Genomic DNA, 19377 nt, shown 5'->3' with positions numbered 1-19377 from the left:
ACTGCTGGGTTGCCAGAGCCCGAGGGAGTGCCCCCCATGCAGCCCCAGTTCCACTCTGTGCCTCGCCCTGACACCTTTCTCCTCTGGTGATCTGCCCATTGGCTGCTCCGCTGGCCCGTGGAGCCAGGGCTGGGTGGGCGAGGGGCGTCTCTGCCTTTCTTGTCCGTGCAGAATTCAGACCCCCATGTGCCCCTGGGGCCGGATGGGTTGGGCATGGTTTCACGCGCACCTGTGGGAGCCCTCTCCTCCGCAGGGGCCTTCTACCTGTGCTTTCGGAAGCCCTGGCAGGGGCTGGGCCGGGCTTGCCTTTCTTTAGACAAAGGGTGGCGCGGAGCAGAGCGGCAGGGGTCCAATCGGGCAGCGTGTGGGGAGGGGAATGGTCCCACGCTGTTTGCCCAGCGAGGGGGGGGCCTAACCCCCTCTCCCGCCTCTCCCGGCAGCTCCTCTCCTGCGTCTTCGTGCAGCAGATGCAAAGTAACTTCTGTTGGGTGATCCAGCTCTTCAGCCTGGTTTGTACCGTCAAGGGCTACTATGACCGTGAGTATCCTTCTGCTGGGCAGAGCGCTCGCGGGCAGGCTGCGCGGGCAGGGTTAGCGCGGGCACCCCGGGCACGGCCATAGACCTCCCCGCCTCTGTCTTGGTTTGGACAGTATCTCTGGGGGGGGAGCAGAGGCCCCATACTAGCCCCACTGTTCTCTCACACCCCACTGCTGTATGCCAGGCTTGGAGCATGGGCCTATCCCAGTACCAGGGGGCTGGCAGTGAGGGGCTGGCCCATTGGGGCCTGGGATCCCCAGTGTCAAGAGGCTGGGAGTGGCTGTGGCTCAGCGGGTTGTGGGAAGGGAGCCTAGGGTCTCCCAGTGCCCGGAAGGTGAGAGCTGAGTCCTGGAGATTTTGATGCCTGCAGTGTGGGGGTTGAGGCCCAGGGTCTCCAAGGATGTGTCTACACTGCATTGTAGGCTCGGGGTTTTCAAGCCCGCCCTGGAGTGTCCACACTGCACTGTAAACCTGGACTTACAGGTGCTGAACCTGGGTCTCTCAGCCATGTTTGCATATCCACACTGCGCTGTGCAGCCCTTCTGAGCCGGGTCTGCGGTTTGAGCTGTGTCTACACTGCACAGCGACGGGGCTTGGCCCCGAATCACAACAGGACTCAGGCTGTGACCCTCCCCCCCCGGAGGGTCCGAGGACCGGGTTCTTGAGTGCTTGTGACCCAAGTCAGACAGATCTGTGTGGGGACGAAAGAGGGGTGTGGGCTCAAACCTGAGTCAGGATCTGGGTTTGTGTGCTGTGTAGACATAGCCCTAGTGCCAGGGATGGAATCCGGCCCAGCCTCGTGCTGCTCTTTGCCTTGCGGTTGCTGGGCTTTGCCTTGCACCCTGAACGCTCCTGTCTCTCTGCTTTGCCAGCCAAGGAGATGGGCAAGGACCAGGACTGCTCGCTGCCCATAGAGGAGGCTGGCATCATCTGGGACAGCATCTGCTTCTTCTTCCTCCTCCTCCAGCGCAGAGTCTTCCTCAGTTACTATTTCCTGCATGTCATGATGGAGCTTCAGGCCTCGGCCCTGCAGGCCTCCAGGTGGGGGCGGCACGGCCAGGGGATGCGTGGTGGTGGGGCAGGCTGGGAGCCCACTCACTGCAGGGCATGGGAGAGGGATCTCCCTGTGAGCGCTTCTGCCACCGGCCCAGCCTGTGCTCTGAGAACCAGACTGGCATGGAGGGTGGCATTTCCTGCTTGTGCCCACCTTGCCGGTGCAGGCCACATTTCCCACAGCCCTCAGCTCCCATGGAGCGCCGGGGACTGGAGGCCCTAGTTCCTGTGGGTCCCCTGGCCCCTGTGCTGGAGGCCCCCATCCCAGAGACCAGCAGGGGCTGGAGAGCCTGGCTCTCTGGGGCCCCAGGGGAGGCTGGAGGTGTCCCTGGATCCCTTGTGCTCCAAGCTCTGGGCGCGGTGCCCCAGGGGGGAGGCTGTCTCGCCGTTCTCTGGAGCAGGTGCCTGGCGTATACCCGGGCAGGGGGCAGTGTGTGGGGTGGGGCGTGCCCTGGCTCACTGCCCCATGGTGTCTCTGCAGAGGAGTTCGCGCTGTACAAGGCCAGCACCCTGAAAAGCATGAGTTCCCACCGGCAGGCCGAGGAGAAGTCACTAGCCCAGCTCAAGCGACAGTGATCAGCAGAGAGGGCGGGTCCCGGGCTGGGGGTTCTCGCTGCCCACAGCCCCTCTGGAAACTGGGGTCTGGGAGGGCTAGCCGCCCGGCTCCGTGGGGGGAGATGAACCTCCAGGCTGGGGTAGGGGAGGAATTGGGCACGAGAAGGTCTCCTGTACCATGGCTGGGGCCACTGCATGCTGGGGGGACTCCACATGGACAAGGGGGGGTTCCACGCCCAGGCTGTGATCAGACAGACAGCCGGAGTGGGGAGACAGACAGCGACAACGCCCGCAGCTGACTCTGTGTTGTGGCTGCAGGATGGAGAGGATCCGGGCGAAGCAAGAGAAGTACCACCTGGGGCAACTGCCCAGCGACTCCGCTGAGGCCCGATGAGGACCAGCCAGGTGAGAGAGAGGGGGTGGGGCACGCAGCCTGGCACCATAGAGTGGCAGTGCTAGCTCCTGCTGCCACCCCCAGGGAGTCCTCTGCACCCAGTGCCCATCACCGGGCTGGTATCCAACTGGGAGCCTGGCTGGGTAGGACGGGCTGTAGGGCAGGAGGGAACTGGCAGTGGGCTTTTGGGGACCCGGGGTGCATGCGTTGGGACTGTGCACCCACACCCAGTGCCCTAGAGAGGCTTAGCCCAGGTGGCCCTAACCCCCACACGCTGAGCAGAAACCCTCTGTCTGTCCTCTCTCCCATGTGTGTCTGTCATTTCCCCTGCCCCGGGAAGCCTCACATCCATCCCCGTTCTCCCCCAGACCCTCCCTTATCAGTGGCAGCGAGGTTGTTTGCCCTCAGAATGGTGCCACCCCAGGGTACAGCTGGTTTCATACCCCCACAGCGCGCTAGTGCCTTTGTCGGCCTGGGAGCTGCTGGACCACGGCTTGTGCTGTGAAGAGTGTGAGCAAGCTAGGGATCCTCCCTCCCTGCCTCACTCACCCCCAACTAGCATCAGGGGTTGGGTCAGGCATACCGGGAGCGTTCATTTCCACCCAGTGCTTGGGTGTGGCCCGTCACCTCGCCTGATGTGCCCTGCCCCAGGCCAAGATCTTTGCCGCTGTCTTGGCTGCTGTGGGGCAGGGTGGCTGGGTGCAAGCTGGTGCAGCCGACAGGCGTCCTGCCCCGGCTGACATGGTCCTCACCCTCCAATGTGCCCGTTCCGCAGAGCCAAGTGGCGAGAAGGACCCTTCCCGGCAGAGAAGAGTTGGTGGCGGCCCTGGTTAGACCATGCCGCAGGTACTCCCCGCCCCAGCATGGAGTACTAACACGGGCGACTGCCCTCAGCTCTAACCCTTCTGGTGGCGAGTCCACTACGCCTGTGGGGGGCTGCAGCAGGGGCAGGGCCGATCCCCGGCCGGCTGCCCATCCCCTCTGCAGCCCTGGGGCAACAGCTCCAATGGTGCCTTCCTCGTGGCTGGCACCGGTGCTGACAGTCTGTCCTGTCCTGCATGGCCCCGAGCCCTGCTCCCTTCCCCTCTGCTTCCCACCCCACCCTGGGGCGCTAACCTGGTGTTTCTGTGCTTGTCGATACTAATCCAGTGAAGGGCTCGGGGACAAATCCTCGGTGCCCATTGAAGCCTGTTTGTAGCAAGTCCGGGGACAAACTTCAGGCTTAAACCAAGATGGGGCTCGGTTATGTGAGCAGAATGGCTTCCCCTGGAGCACTCACATGGGCCCTACCTACCGGGCGTGTGCCATTCAGCTGCTTGTGCGCACCCAGTTCCTCCTGGGGCAAGTCACTGGTGCAGGCTGGCACATGGCCCCAGAAAATCCCCATGTGTCCGGCCGTAGCAGTGCCAGCGTGCTCTGTGAGCACTGTGCCCCAGGGTGCTACCCGCGGGCTCCAGGGCTAATTGGGATGCAGCTGTTGAGCGCTCATCCGGCTGAGCGCTCGGCGGCTCTTCGGGGACTCCACTCTTGGTGCGTGAGATCAGATTCTTTGGCTGTCAGTGTGTACAGGGCCTGTGCCCAAGCCTAGGTGTCCTCCGCCCAAGGGCATAAAGCGCACGGAACCGCTCCAACCGCCCCTCGGTTCCTTCTGACGCCCCGTGGCTGCAGACAGACCAGCGCAGTGTCCACCGTCCCTCTGCGCGCCATGCCGGTGCTGCGTAGGCCGTTAGTTGATCGCCTCTCGGCAGAGTAGCTGTGTGTATATTTATGTCTTCGCCAAGGTTCAGGTAGGCTAGGCAGCCCCCACCCTCGGAACGTGGCACTAGCCACATGGCACAAGCGAAATCTCGGGGGTTTGAGGCTGCTGCCCTGTGGCACACTCCCAAGCCTGTTTGTGCTGGCCCCGCGCAGCGTCTGGCCCACGTACGAGAGGGACGCCTGCCTGGAGCTGTCCCTCCTCGAGAGATTGGATCCAGCCTCCCCCCAGCTCCAGGAGGGGCTCATCCAGGGCACCGTCTCTCGGTCAGAGCCCCGGCGTCCACACCCAGCTCCCAGGCCGCGTTTGCTCAAAGCCCTGTTTGCCTGCCACCACCCCAGCGTCGACATCTTGTGACCAGGGCTGGAAGCAGCGTTGCTCCAGGGCAGAGCCAAGGCGCGGGCGCCGTCTACAGGGCCAGCAGGTCGAGCCACAAGACGACAGACCTGTGACTCGTCTCAGGCTCTGCGTGTAAAGGGCCAGAGGCTGGAAACCCCCACGCCTGTTGCCTCAGGACTGACCTTCAAGAGCACAGCGGTCCGTGTCACTCTTGATACCGGCCCCACGAGCATCAGTACTCGGACCACCGTGCCATCCAGCCCTGTCTTTATTGCCTGGGAACCATCTCTGGGACCTGGCACCATGGCACCAGTTCTCCTGGCACCTAGCTGGTGCTGAGTGCTTTATCTGTGGGCCAAGTAGCCATCACCTCTCCCTCCAAGGCTGCCTATCCAAACTGTCCGTGTTGGAGATGTCATACGCCAGGGTAACTTGTACTGTCCTCTCCTCCACCAGGGCCTGATAGATGGGTCTCTCCCTAGGAGGAAGTAAAGTCCTCTTCTTCCTCCTGAGCTGGGCAGAGCAGGGCTCAGCTCCCACCCTCCCCCTCCCCTCCCTTGGTGGCATGGTGGAAGAGGAGTCCATGAGAGACAGCAGGAAGAGACCTCACAGGGAGCTTGGCGCGTCACGCCAGCAGAACAGAATAATTCCGGGATACCCCCAAGCTGCGCTTGGCCTTTGCTGATCGAGACCAGGGGCCATGGGCACCTCCCAGCCGTTCTCCACGGGTGAAGACATGATAGGAGCTAGCCATTTTGGATCCTACACGCCACGGTAGCGCTTGCTCCTCTGGAACTGAGGCAGCCTCTGGGGCCTGCCTGAAGAATGTCCCCATTTCCCATAGGCAAGGCAGCCCCGCAGACCTCGGGCTTCCCCCCTCCAAGACACTGCTCGTTAGCAGAGGCGTCCGGATGGGAGGCCCATTTTGGCAGAGCCATCCTCCTGGTGAATTCCTACCCACCTCCATGCTTGGGAGCCATCAGAAGCGGGAGCCGGCTGGCCAGCCACCCAGAGAGGACGGTTCCTGACCCTGCAGCAAGGGTGGTTCCTCGAACTGCGTTGTCCATGTGGCTTCCATGCCCTGCCCGCTTTCCCCGCTGCTCCTCTGGGGTCCCGGGGAAGGAACTGGGGGATTTGGGCTCCCTTAGTGCCCTCGGGTGGGGGTGTGAGGACATGTAGGGCACAGGCAGGGCCCCAGGGCCAGGCGCAGGTCTCACACGTGCAGCGAGAGTGGAGTCCGTGGGGAGCCCGCCGGGAGGAGCACTGTGACTGGAGGGTAAGTGACTGCTCGCTGGGTTGAACTGATGGTGCCCTGAGATTCGCCGCACTCAGGGCAGCCTCCAGGTTGGCTCTGCCCCCGGGGCTGTAGGCCTGACTCCACCTTATCCTGGGCTGTGCTGGTCAAACCCCACAGACCCGTCAGTGCTGCGGGGCCTAGCCTGAGTGCCATTCCCCTCCGCCAAGAGTTGGGAGGGTGGGGGCAGGGACCTTCCCTCCCGGGCTGCGTCCTCTGCAGGTCCCTCCATGACACCGGCTGTTGTGTGTTGTCTCCCCCCGGCTCTCCACAGTCCTGCACTCAGGTGAGTATTTCCTCTTCGAGTCGGACAGCGAGGAAGAGGAGGAGGCCAGCTTGGAGGAGCAGAAGCCAGCCAAGCAGAGTGCATTCCAGGTAAGGGCAGCCCCCAGCCAGCCCTGCTGGAGCTGGGCAGCTACTTGCTAGCCGTGCTCATGGCTGGACAAATAGGGTGTCCATCTATCTGCTCTGCCCATCTGTCCCTCCGTCCATCCGCATTCTGGCCACCTATCTCTGGCCTTATCCATCTGTCTCTCCCTGTCCACCCCATCCCCTGCCCTTGCCCCAGCTCTCCCCGCCATGCCTGTCTGTCTCCATCCCACATCCTCTTTCACCCTCCTCGGCCAGGCTGCAGTGATGGCCACTGGGCTCCCTTGGTGCTGTCCCTGGGGATAGACGGGGACCAGACTCCAGTGCCAGGAGGGCACCCTGGATAGCTTGTGGAGCCCGGTGATATTTTGGCACAAACCTCTGGGAAGCTCGTGTCTGGGCAGAAACCACCCCCCAGCTGCCCACCTGCCCTCTGCTCACAAGGAGGGGCAGCGGGGCAGGTTGGTCCTGGGCAGGGCTGGCACGGTGGGGCTGGCGGCTGCCGGACACTGAGCTCTGCACCTTGTCTCTCGGCTCCAGCTGGCGTACCAGGCCTGGGTGACCAATGCCAAGTCTGTGCTGAAGGAGCAGCAGCGGCAGGACCAGGAGGACTCTGAGTTGCCAGCAGGTGGGACTGGCTTGCCCTCCTCTGCCCCTTGCCCGGCTCGCCCTGGCTGAGATAGATGGGGGCAGGGAGCTCTCTGGGCTCGCAGCATGTCCCTTCCCAAGCTGGGAGGAGCCCTGGCTGGGCATGTCCTGTCCCTTGGAGGGGAGAGCGTGAGGGAGGCGGCGTCACACCTGGGGAGGCTGGCAGCATCCCGGCCCCACGTGGAGAAGGGGTGTCCTCCCCCCGATCCCAATGGCTCCATTCCCCTCCCTGTCCTTTCCCCCTCCTCTCTGTGGCCCCATTCCCCGCCCCAGGAGGTATGTGGTAATCCTTGCTGGAAAGGGGCCCAGCTCCCCTCCCAGTGCCCACAGGCCCCATAGGAGCCTTGTCATGGGCCAGCCCGAGGGGGTGGTGACGGCGAGCTCCTTGGAGGCTGAGCGTGACCGTCTGGAGGCGGCAGGCGGGGCGGGCGGCCGGTTTCAGGGGCGTAACCCGCCCTGCATTGCAGGGGATGGCGGAGACGGGGACATCTGTGAGGCCGAGGCACCTGAAGAGCCTGAGGACCAAGAGGAGGAAGAGGACACAGGTGGGAGATGGGGAGATCTGGGGGTTCATGTCCCCCATGGCACGGGCACCCCATAGCCCTGATTGCCTCCCGCCCTGTGCCAGGCCCCACTCCCTCCCCCGCACACCGAGAGTGGGATCTGCCGGAGATCGCTCCCCCTGGGGATGCAGGGCCACAGCAACTGGGCAGCACAGCCATGCCCCAAGGGGGTTGACAGGAGGCGGGGGGGGGAGGGGGCTGCCAGACTGGACCCAGCTCTGTGCCCAGCACGGAGCAGGGGCACCAGTCACCCTAAGCACAGTGCGGTATGGCCAGGGCCTTGCGTGCCTCCAGCCCCGCTCTGGCCTGGGAGTGGGGGGCTCAGTCAGGCGCCTGGTGGCCTGGGGTCCACCTCGCATGTGGTGCTGCCAGGCGCTTGTGAGAGCAGCCAGGCGCTGAGTGAGCCATCGGGGAGACCAGCCCGGACCCTCCCTCACCTCTGGGTGGACGGGGGCCCCTCCCCGAGCTGGGTGCTGCGGTTCCAGAAAGCAGCTTCCCCCTCCCCTCCCTGCAGAGAGGAGCAACATGGTGCAGCGGGCGCTGAACATGGTGCATTTCCTGTGGGTGCTGTGCCAGGCCATGGTGGACGGGCTCACCCAGTGGCTCCACACCTTCACCAAGGAGCACAGGGACATGTCCACCGTCCTGTGGGTGGAGAGATACGTCCTCACCCAGAAGCTGTGCCAGGTAGGTGTGGGCAGGGGGAGGAGCGCTGCAGGCGCCAGGCTGAGGGACGCTGGGTGACGCTGCTGTTCCCCTGGCAGGGGGACGAGGTGCACAGCGGGGTCCTGGACGACCTGTACCAGCCGGCGCTGGGCGACGAGACGGGCCTGCAGGCGGCTGTCACCGTGGGCTCTTGCAACAGCATGGCTTCAAGGCAGGTGCATAGATGGCCTATGGGGTCCGGGCAGGGGCAGCTCGGCCTGGAGCTGGGTCACTCTGCTTCCTTCTCTGCAGTCTGGTGTCCTCTTCTGCCACCTCTCTGCCCCCCAGGTGATCCCTCCCTGTGGCAGCCAGGACTGCTGCATGGCCACCAAGGGCAGCACTCTGGCTCTCCCCCCAGCCACCCCAACCCTGCCATGCCCACCTCTGAACCCCAGCATTGCCCAGGCCGGGGCAGTGGTGCTTCCCCCGATGCAAGCCCTGGCTGCTCAGGGAGCCTGACCCTGTGCTCGTTGCCCTCCCAGTGGGTGCGAAGGAGGACCTTCTCAGCAGTGGGGCTGAGGGCACCAACGATCCCACCTCCCCCCTGACAACCGGCTACCACAGCGAGGAGCAGATGGGCTCCCAGGAGGATGTAGAGCAGATCCAGGGGTCTCAGGAGCTCCTGGTGTATCCCAGAAACCGGACCCGGACAGCCAGTGAGCTGCTCTCCAACAGGTAATGGAGGGCTCGGAGTGAGAGGCAAAGCATTGTGGGAAAGCCATGCAAATTAGCATGGCTCTGGCTAGGAAGGACCTAGCCCAGCCACCGGGATGTGCTCGTTAGTGTCACGGTGTGCATGGTGGCTTCTAGTGGCAGATGTGTGTCTGCGTCGCTGCTCCATGGCTGCTCAGCCATCCCCCATGGCAGACCCGGTTCAATCCGTGCATTGATCTCCCGGTGACTCAGCCAGGCCACGGGCGAGTGGCTGTGTGTGCAGCCCCGGGAGAAGGGGAGCCCTTGGACTGCTCTGGCTTCCCGAGCCAAAATACGGGCAGAGAAGGTATCTTTAATACCTATGTTCAGAGAATAACGCTCAGTTGTCTCATCTGGGAGCGGGTTCTTAGAAAATGTGCCTATCCCAAGAGATCAGAGTTTTATTGAAATTTCTCAGTGATTGTGTCTATCAGGCGCTGGGGAGTGGGGGGGATCCCTGGGGAAGGCGTTTCTAGGCTCCCAGCCTGTCTTTTCTCTCGGCAGGCAGAGCAGGCCTGTGCATGAAGAAGACCCAGCTCCTGTGTAAATGACACTCGCTCCAGGGGCGCAGGACACAAACCGGGGAGTGCAGCACCCCAAACACAGGCCTCTGCCATTGGAGCTAGAGAGGGTTTCCCTTAGCTGGTAGCAGAGCAGGTCCCTTATCCGTCCCAGGGCTCAGCCACTAGAGGGCGACACTGGGCGTACCAAGCGTATCCCCTGATCCCGCAGGCAGGAGGATCAGCCCACGTTTGGCTCTGTGCTTCCCAGGCAGGTGACCTTCCAGGAGCTGGAGGAGTCGGAGCAGTTCTACCTGTCCCAGAACCGCTTCCTCAAGCTGCTGCTGGCCCTGTACCACTTCGTGGCTGCCCATTCCGAGCTACTCTGCTATTTCGTCATCATCCTCAACAACATGGTGACGGCTTCTGTCATCTCCCTCTTTCTGCCCATCCTGGTCTTCCTGTGGGCCATGCTCTCCATCCGCGCCCCAGCAAGCGCTTCTGGATGACAGCCATCGTCTTCACCGAGGTGGGTGCCCTCTCCAGTGGCTCCTGTGCAATGGAAACGCAGGCGTGCCATGTGCCAGCAAGGAAGCCTGCCTTCACTATGCCCCCCGGCGGGCTGGGGTGGGGCTTGCTGGGCCCCCGGTCCTGCCTGGCTGCATGGCGGGGTGAGGCGTGTGGCTGAGCTCTGGGGTCGGAGCGCTCCCCGCTGACCCCCTCTCCCCTCCGCAGGTGGTGGTGGTGGTGAAATACCTCTTCCAGTTCGGGTTCTTCCCCTGGAACAGCTACTCCTCACTGGTGCGGAACGAGGGCAAGCCCTTCTTCCCGCCACGCATCCTGGGCCTGGAGAAGACTGACCGCTACCTCAAGTTTGACCTTGTCCAGCTCATGGCTCTGTTTTTCCACCGCTCTCTCCTGCTGGTAAGAGCCGGGGGACGTTGAGGCCGGAGTATGCAACTTGTAACTGAGATGCCATGGGGCGACCTGCCTGAATTCTTGGGAGCCAGGCCTTGAGGCTCACTGCCCCAGGCAGGGGGATGGCCCAGCCCTGGGTCCACCAAGTGCCAGCAGTGCTGTTACCTTGGAAGCTCCAGGAAGTATGGTAGCAGAGGTGGGGTGCTGGAATTTGGGGTGGCAGCCTTTCCCAAAGCTAGGGGTACACCCCTGGGGGTGTAGGACCAGCTGGGGGCACAGATAGTCTCTGAGTGGCTCCCCCGCATCTCGGCACAGAAATCAGTCACTCGTGGTTCTGGCCATCTTCGAGCAGTGAGGCCAGTGTAACCAATACAGCAAGTCTGCCTGAGGTCAGGGCGCTGGAGACAGTTGCTTGGAGGGGGGTGTCACCCCCGGTTTCAATAGGTGCCAGCGGTGGTACCTTAAGTGGTTAGTGATTTGGGAAGGAAGGGGGAGGGTCAGGCTCTGCAGAGTGATGGAGGCAAGTGGGGGCCCAACATTAGCTGGGAAAGGTGTGTACATCCTGGCGCCCGAGCCTCTGACAACACACAGGGGTTGCCGGGGGGGTCTTGTTTCACTGGAATGGGGCTCAGCTTTCAAAGCCTGGGAGGCGCTGTGGTGTGAGATAGCACAGTCGGACATGCCAGGCCAAGCTTCAGGCTGGACACCGCAGTGCCCTGATCCCGACCCCCAGTCACCCATCCCCAGCTCAGCTCACTGACCCTGGGTTACCCCTCTCCCCTGCAGTGTTACGGCCTGTGGGATCACAAGGAGGATGCCTTCGCCAAGTGGAAGCGCCAGGCCGAGGGCGGAGGAGGAGAGCGCCAGGACGCGGGGGGAGGAGGAGAAGCGCCAGGCCGAGCGGGCGGAGGAGGAGAAGCAGTGCGAGCCGGACACGGGGGATGGTGCAGAGGCAGGGTGGTGTCAGCAGAGCTGGAGCCCCAGCTCCAGGAGAGGGGGCTGGGGAGGGGAGAAGGGGAGCCCTGCGCTTCCGGAAGAAGAAGGAGAAGAGGAGGTGGACCAAGAAGTGGAAGGCAGCGGCGACAGTGGCTGGTACATGGGCGGGGGGTTCCTGGTGGTGTGAGCACATTCCCTGCTGGGGGGCGCTAGGAACCCTGGCAGGGTTGCTGGGCCATTCTGCTGGGATCTCCCTTAGAAACCCTGGCACTGTGGGGACCCGCTGCCAGAGAGGGCTGGGGGGTGCCTGTCTGTGCCACTCTGGGGCCGTGCAGAGCAGGGTGCTCCCGCCCCACCCATCCGGGGGCAGAAGCCCACGTGCTCGCTTCCCCAGCCCACGGGCTGGGCATGCTGGGGGCTAACCTTGATTTTTGAATGGGCAGAAGAGGAAGGGAGAGGAGGAGGAGAGGAGGAGAAGGAAGAAAGAGAAGCAGCAGAGCCCAGCCCGGGAGAAGCTGAAGGCTGGACTCAGAGTCAAGCTCTTTTTCCTAGCTGTGTAAGTGACCCCAACTCTCAGCCTGGAGGGTCAGCGAGGTCAGGCCAGCCTCTGAGCGCACCACCACTGCACACCCTGACCCCCCACCCCTGCCACCCCCATCCCCATCAGATTTGTCAGGGCGGGAGGGGAAGAGATGCCCACTTCTGTGAACCAAACATTTGATTTGCTTGATGGCGGCTGGCGGGCCCCGGGGGGCGGGAAGGGAGCCTGCCCCTTGGCTGCCCGGGGGTGCCCTGGCCTGAGTTCCTCGCCTACTTTCAGCGCACAGAACATGTACCAGCCACTGAGGGGCTTTTTCTGCGCCATCCTGAACACCAAGTATCAGGCTGCTACTGACGTCTACGCCCTCATGTTCCTGGCAGATGTGGTCGACTTCATCATCTCTTCGGCTTGGGCCTTTGGGGTAAGCCAGGCCCCAGGGCTGGGCTGCTGGGCTGGCCGCTCCCCTGTGTACCCGCAGCGCCCACTGCTCCGGGCCAGACACCCTCCCCGCTAACCTGCTCCAGCCTCCTTGCAGGGCTGGAGCCCGGGCTACCCAGCCAGGCCCAGGGCCAGGCGTTGTGCCCTGTAATGGCCCGTCTCTGGCTTCCCCAGAAACACTCAGCCGCTGCCGACATCACCTCCTCGCTGTCGGATGACCAGGTGCCGGAGGCCTTCCTGGTCATGCTGCTCATCCAGTTCTCCACCATGGTCATCGACCGCGCCTCTACTCCGCAAGACCGTGCTGGGCAAGCTCATCTTCCAGGTCATCCTGGTCTTCGGCATCCACCTCTGGATGTTCTTCATCCTGCCCGCGGTCACCGAAAGGTACTGCGGCCTCGGGGAGGTGGGGCCGCCGTCGGGCACCTGATTCACTCCAGCCCAGGTCCGGCGGAATGGAAGATGAGGGCACTGCACAGCGCTCTGCTCCCAGAGTATCCCAGTCCAGCCCCTTGTCATTCCAGATGGAGGGGTGGACCTATGGTCGAAGTCCAGGTTCTAGGGAGTCAGGACACCTGGGTTCTATTCCCATCTTGCCATTGGTTTCTGTGGGCAGGTCATTTCCTGCGGGGATAACCCCGCGCTGCCCTTGGGAGTGCAGATAGATCGGTGAGCGTCTGCAGACAGGAAGTGCACTCTCGGTACGAATTGTTAATTACACAGCCCCTTAATGCGCAGGCTGCGCAGGGTCTGGCTTGGCCAGGTGGGAGCCGAGAACTGTAGTGATGCACAAATTGCCCAGACGTCTGCCGGCCTCCCCATTTCACTGACTTCTCTCTCTCCGTCTCCTGCCCCTGCAGGATGTTCAGCCTGAACACAGTAGCCCAGCTGTGGTACTTCGTGAAGTGCATCTATTTCGCTCTGTCGGCCTATCAGATCCGCTGCGGCTACCCGACTCGCATCCTGGAGCAACTTCCTGACCAAGAAATACAACCACCTCAACCTCTTCCTCTTCCAAGGGTAACGGGGACCTGCCCTTTGATCTTCGCGGGGGTGAGCTCCACCCCAGCCTCCTTGTCTCTGGGCCTCGCTCTCCAGGAGTGTGTGCAGGGACTGTATAGCACCAACACCAGGGACAGGAGTGAAGAAGGATCCTGTATCCAAGTGGTGCTTCCCAGGACCTGGGGGAGGCAGAATGGGATGGTGCAGCCTGTCATGTGGCCAGGGCCCCCGGGCTGCCCTGAGCAGGGGATCCTGGAGGAGGGGGACACCCAGGGTGGACAGAGGACAGCTGGCTTCCCCCAGGTGCAGCCAGTGATCTGCTCATTCTTCCCCTCGCCCGCGGCAGGTTTCGCCTGGTGCCCTTCCTGGTGGAGCTGCGGGCCGTGATGGACTGGGTCTGGACTGACACCACCCTGTCCCTCTCCAACTGGATGTGCGTGGAGGACATCTACGCCAACATCTTCATCATCAAGTGTAGCCGGGAGACTGAGAAGGTAGGGTTCCCCATCCCTGCTGTCCTGCCCCCCACTGCCCACGGTATGGTGCTAGCAGCCAGCCCCATGCCATGCTGCACTGGAAATGGAGACCTGGCTTGCTCACCCCCCGGCTTTTTGGGAAGGGAGGAACTTAGACAGGAAGGATGGGCTCCCGCTAAACCTAGGTGGAGCCAGACTGCTGGCGCGTGTAGCTACAAAGGTCGGAGAGGGTTTTCTAAACGAAGCCAACAGGTGTGGAGCGCACAGTTGAGGCAGACACATCCCGTAGGGGTGAAATCATTGAAGGGAGAACTCTATATCCTGGGAAAGAGGACAGGAAAGAAATGGGTAAAGTCCAGGCAGGAGCTAGTAAGGAACAGTCAAACGTACAAGAGTCTCATGTAAATCTAACACAGGAAAGCAAGCAGCTGAATATTGACAAAATGTACAAGTGCTTCTCCTCAAATACAGGCAGTCTAACTATGAAGATGGGTGACCTAGAAGAGCTGGCATGAAATGAGAATAGGAATGCCGGAAACTTGGTGGAACGGTGATAATCAATGGGGCGCAGCAATAGCGGAATGACCGAGTAGGTCGCCCTAATGGGGGAATGGTGCTGTGGGCAAAAGCAAAGTCCATACAGTAAAAAATCTTTAATGAATTAAAGCGCCCCTTAGACTCTCCGAGGATAGGAGTTCCAGGCCTGCATGATAAGATCACAGCCATGGGAATGTGCTGCCGACACCTGGCCAGGATGGCGATGGTGATTGTGACATGCTCAGAGGGATTGGAGAGGCTACAAAAACAGTCATCATGGGGGATTTCAGCTATCCCTGAATTGACTGCGACCATGTCACCACATATTATGGACAAAGTCATGCCCACTGGGTAAATAATCCCACTGTACATAAATGAGCTGTTACCGCTTAAGAAAGAGATCTTGGAGTCACTGTGGCTAGTTCCCCAAAAACATCTGCTCAATGTGCTGCAGCCATCAAACAAGCTATGTTAGAACTGGAAGAGGTGCAGAGAAGGGCAACGAAAATGATGAGGGGGGTGGAACAGCTTCCGTGTGAGGAGAGATTAGTAAAACTGCGGCTGTTCAGCTTGGAAAAGAGACAACTCGGGGAATGACAGAGATCTGTAAAATCATGACGGGTGTGGAGAAAGTCAATCAGGAAGTGTTGTTTATTCCTTCTCATAACACAAGAACCAGGGGTCACCCAATGAAATTAATAGGCAGGTTTAAAACAAACAAAGGAAGTATTCTTCACCCAATGCACAGTCAACCTGTGGAACTCCTTGCCAGGGTTTGTGAAGGCCAGGACTATAACCGGGTTAAAAAAAAAAAAAGCTCGTGGAGGATAGGTCTATCTATGGCTATTAGCCAAGATGGTCAGAGATGCAATCCCACGCTCTGGGTGTCCTTGGGCCTCTCCCTCTGGGACACCTGCCATTGGCCAATGTCAGAAGACAGGATACTGGGCTAGGTGGACCTTTGTTCTGACCTGGTGTGGCTGTTCTTATGCCCAGGCCTGGGGACTTGAAGCTGAAAGGGTATTAGGGACAGGGTGGGGTGGGGCGGGGTGGGTGAGCTGGGTAGGGCGGCGGGCTGGGTGGTGTAGCAGGCATTTTCTGCAGAGCTGAGTTCCAGGACAAGTGAAATGAGTTTGAGGATCTCAGCTAGGTGCCTGGCATTTCTTCAGCCACAGAATGTGGCTACGTCTGATTCAGCTGGCGGACGCTGCCCGGGGGAGCCTGGGACTGGCAGAGCAGGAGGCTGTGGGTTGGGGCTCAGGGGCACTAGCTGAGCTGGGTTGCAAGGAGCCCAGGATAGAATAACACGGGGGCTGGGATTAAGGGGTATCCGCAGGCATGTGTGCGGAGACCATGTGCTCCAAGATGCTCAGGTTTTAACTCAGCGTGATTCTCTTCCCCCCATATTCCTCCTCTGCCCCCGGTAGGGTGGGAAAGGCCTTGAGATGAGCCTTGGGAGCCATTAGCACAGCTGTCTCGCCAGGGCGGGGGTCTGTCCTTTCCCAGGCCGGGCCAGTGCCTGCAGGGAGCCCGGCTGGCCCCGAGCTGAGCCCGCCCTGTCCCCGCAGAGATACCCCCAGCCCAAGGGCCAGAAGAAGAAGAAGATAGTCAAGTACGGTATGGGTGGCCTTATCATCCTCTTCCTCATCTGCATCATCTGGTTCCCGCTGCTCTTCATGTCGCTGGTGCGCTCCGTGGTGGGCGTGGTCAACCGCCCCATTGACGTCACCGTCACCCTCCAGCTGGGGGGCTATGAGGTAATGGCCAGGCCAGGCCATGGGCATCCCCCTGGGCGGGGCTCAGACCCCCATGGCTCTGATCACCGTCAGGGCAGCTCCAGGGCCCTGCTCAGCCACACTCAGCTCTGGCTGCCCAATGGCCCGGATGCTGGCTGGGGAGAGGGAGGGGGGCCTGGGGACCTTCCTGGCTTTGGGCTCAGACTCCCCCTTGGTGGGACAGGGAGTCGGGCCACTGGCTGGGGATGCCTGGCCTGCGCTTGGCTGCAGAGAGGCAGGCAGGCTGGTCTAGAAGCAGGGTAAGGGCCCGGACTCTTGGGTTCCCTGGCTGTGCCTGCCTCCTCATGTGACCCTGGGCACACAGGGTCCGCAGGATGCTGAGACCCTCGGCCGGATGGGGCTGCGGCTCCTGTTGCCCCAACCTCCCGCTCAGCCTTGCCCCAGGGCTTCCCAGCGGGTACAGCGCGGCAGTAGCAGGTTGGTGCTGCTGCCTGGCTGCCCGGGGGGGGGGGCGGGAATTGCTGGGGCTGTCCCTGCCCACCCCCTGGCCCTAACGCCTGCTCCCTTCCCCGCTGCCTCGCAGCCGCTCTTCACCATGAGCGCCCAGCAGCAGTCCATCCAGCCCTTCACGCCCCAGGACTACGAGGCGCTCACCAACCAGTTTGAAAGGCAGGGTAAGGGGCCCGCCCGCCAGCCGTGGGGGCATGGCCGGGCAGAGCCACAGTGTGGGTGAGGGGTGCAGGAGGAAGGGCAGATCCTGGCTCCCAGGGGGTGTGCTGGGGGGGACTAGGAAGGGGGGGGTCAGCATGGGGGACTGTGGAGGTTGGTGGTGCTCACACTCACCCATCCTCTCCCACAGAGGGGCTATGCTGGGAGGCACCCATGAGCGTGGGCTGGACCGAGCGTCCCCCTCTCCTCCCAGTCGAGAGCGGGACTGCTGCTGGTGCTGGCTGCCCATGCTCTGCTCCTGCTGCCAGGCCAGAGCCTGCCCCCTTTGCACCCAGCGGGAGTCGCACCCACTAATGCCTGTCCCTGCTGTGTGCAAAGGCAGCGACTGCTCCAGCCCAGGGGCCTGTTCGCTTGGGTCGGGGGCCCTGTCTGGAGCGGGGGTCCCTGCCCCGCACTCCTTCCCTGACGGTCTCTCCCCGCTCCTGGTGTCGGTGATCGGTGGGGGCTGTGGCAGCCATCTGGGGCGGGGCTGTCGGGCGGGGTCCCTGCCCCGCACTCTCGCCCTGATGGTCTCTCCCCGCCCCTAGTGTTGGTGATCAGTGGGGGCCGTGGCTGGGGTGGCAGCCATCTGGGGCGGGGCTGTCGGTCAGGGTCCTTGCCCCTCACTCCTGCTCTGATGGTCTCCCCCCCCCGTGTCGGTGATGGGTGGGGGCCATGGCTGGGGCGGGGCTGTCAGGCGGGGTCCCTGTCCCCACACTGATGTTTCTTGCGCTGGCAGGTGGCCATGCAGTTCATCACGCTGTACGGCTACGAGGACATCGTGACAGCGCGCATCGAGGGCAGCTCGGGCTCGCTTTGGAGCATCAGCCCCCCCAGCCGCGAGCAGATGCGGAGGGAGCTGCTGAACGGCTCGTCGGACATCACGCTGCGGCTCACCTGGACCTTCCAGAGGTACCGGCCAGGACCGGGTCGGGGGCTCTGCTGCCCCCAGGGCCTGTGCCCTGCTGCACACTCACCCTGCCTCCCCTCTCTCTCCCGGCAGGGACCTGGGCAAGGGTGGCACCGTGGAGCACACCTTCGACAAGCATACCACCGACCTGCAGCCAGGCACCCTGTCCGCACCGAGCTTGCCAACCTGCTGCAGGGAACCAGGGACGCCCCCGTGTGAGTGCGGGAACCGGGGGAGCAGAAGAGGGGCTGGAAGCCTCCAATTAAACCCCTGCTGTCCCGCAACGAAGCATCGGCTGCCCGGTGGCAGGGGGGCCAGGCTCCCAGGGTGTCACATGGCCGCCCAGCGGGGGCGTTGGGGCCCCATGGCACGAGTGTTGGGGGAGGAATAGCTTCTCCCTGCAGGGCGCTGGGGAGAGCACAACAGGAAGTGGGGGGTTGGCCCTGGGAGCAGGGGATAATGGGGGGCAGGTCAGAGTCAGCTACAGCGGGCAGGGCAGGATGGGTGGACGGCCGCGGGTCAGGGCTGCGAGTGACTAGGGGAGGGGTGGGGTGGAGCCACGGGTGACTCAAGGGTGACTACCATGGGGCGGGGGGTTCTGGCTGGGTTCAGCACGCTGGTGAACAGCAAGGCCTGGGGGCCCGTCCTCACTGCGCAGCCAGGAGGGAACCAGCCTGCGCCGTGCCGAGGGGCTGGCGTCTCAGGGAGCGGGGAACAGCGCGGTGCGAGCAGTCTGACTGCCCCCCAGCCGTCACCCTCTGCCCAGCTCCCCACGGAGCCTGGCCACACCAGGAGGAGCAGGAGGGCTCGGCCTGGCTCCCCTCAACCCCCTTTGTGTTGCAGGCAAGTCCCCCACCTCCAAGGAAGCAAGGCCCCAATGGCCCAGAGGCCAACCCCGTCAAGCAGCTGCTGCCAGGTGAGCCCCCAGCATGCTAAGCCAGGGAGCTGGGGCTGCCTGGTGTGGGGAGGAACTTGCCCCAGGGTGCCAGGGAGGAGGGGCTCAGTCCCTGGTTTCTAGGGTGACAGGTGTCCCCAGTCTCCATGCTGCTGGCAGCGTCGGGGCCTTGCTTCCTTGGAGGGGGGGCAGCTGAGGGGAAGATGCCTCTTTGCCTCTCCAGCTGCCATGCCACGGGGGGACTGCTGCAGGGCTGGGCCTTGCAGTGGTTGGCAGATGAACTGTGGGAGGGGTTGCCTGGGGGCATGGCCCCGCAGGAGCCGCTTTGGGGGGTGACTGGGCTAAGTGCCTGGGAAGCCAGCCATGGGGGTGCTGGGAGAGGTGTCCCGCCTGGCTGGAAGGGGGCAAACCCCCAGCCCTGACCCCATCTCTCTCCATCCCCGCAGAGGAGGAAGAGAGCTACCTGGGCGTGGAGGTGCAGCTGAAACGGGAGCCCGTGGGCACAGGGGGCAGCACCAACAGCTTCCTGGAGTGGTGGGTGGTGCGACTGACCGAGTGCCAGCGGCAGGACTGCAACATCCTGCCCATGGTGATCTTCAATGACAAGGTCAGCCCGCCCAGCCTGGGCTTCCTGGCTGGCTACGGGTGAGTGCCAGGGCCCCTTCCACAACCACCCCCCCTTGGCATTTGCTTGAGGAAGGGCACCAGGCTGGGGCAACCCAGGGCTCTAGTGGCGGGAGGGAAGGGATAGCAGCCTTGGGGTGCTGCACAGGTCGGGGGGGAGTTGGCCGGTCAGGGGTATGGAGGTATTCAGGGTGGACCAGCGGCTATTTAGTGTAAGGGGGTGGAAGGATGCCAGCCCAGGGCTCTGGGG

General features: G+C 62.8%; 1 protein-coding gene across 1 annotated transcript in view; it reads left to right on the top strand.

The window, feature by feature from the left end:
• The window catches only part of PIEZO1 (piezo type mechanosensitive ion channel component 1), a 104988-nt gene that overhangs the window by 83914 nt on the left and 1697 nt on the right, over positions 1 to 19377 (top strand). The window contains 35 exon segments of the mRNA XM_043494905.1: positions 441 to 537; positions 1410 to 1578; position 1720; positions 2074 to 2162; positions 2464 to 2529; positions 2531 to 2550; positions 3315 to 3350; positions 3353 to 3385; positions 6203 to 6303; positions 6838 to 6925; positions 7413 to 7490; positions 8023 to 8195; positions 8273 to 8385; positions 8696 to 8707; positions 8709 to 8888; positions 9678 to 9883; positions 9886 to 9935; positions 10142 to 10330; positions 11111 to 11315; positions 11318 to 11416; positions 11717 to 11816; positions 12081 to 12222; positions 12414 to 12523; positions 12525 to 12626; positions 13100 to 13205; positions 13207 to 13259; positions 13588 to 13735; positions 15823 to 16011; positions 16574 to 16662; positions 17434 to 17610; positions 17702 to 17769; positions 17772 to 17823; positions 18452 to 18465; positions 18468 to 18524; positions 18950 to 19148. Of these exon segments, the coding sequence (XP_043350840.1) occupies positions 441 to 537; positions 1410 to 1578; position 1720; positions 2074 to 2162; positions 2464 to 2529; positions 2531 to 2550; positions 3315 to 3350; positions 3353 to 3385; positions 6203 to 6303; positions 6838 to 6925; positions 7413 to 7490; positions 8023 to 8195; positions 8273 to 8385; positions 8696 to 8707; positions 8709 to 8888; positions 9678 to 9883; positions 9886 to 9935; positions 10142 to 10330; positions 11111 to 11315; positions 11318 to 11416; positions 11717 to 11816; positions 12081 to 12222; positions 12414 to 12523; positions 12525 to 12626; positions 13100 to 13205; positions 13207 to 13259; positions 13588 to 13735; positions 15823 to 16011; positions 16574 to 16662; positions 17434 to 17610; positions 17702 to 17769; positions 17772 to 17823; positions 18452 to 18465; positions 18468 to 18524; positions 18950 to 19148 (3611 nt within the window).

The sequence above is a fragment of the Dermochelys coriacea genome, chromosome 12, assembly GCF_009764565.3.
Source record: "Dermochelys coriacea isolate rDerCor1 chromosome 12, rDerCor1.pri.v4, whole genome shotgun sequence".
Classification (NCBI taxonomy): domain Eukaryota; kingdom Metazoa; phylum Chordata; order Testudines; family Dermochelyidae; genus Dermochelys; species Dermochelys coriacea.
This window is presented reverse-complemented; position numbering and strand designations above follow the sequence as displayed.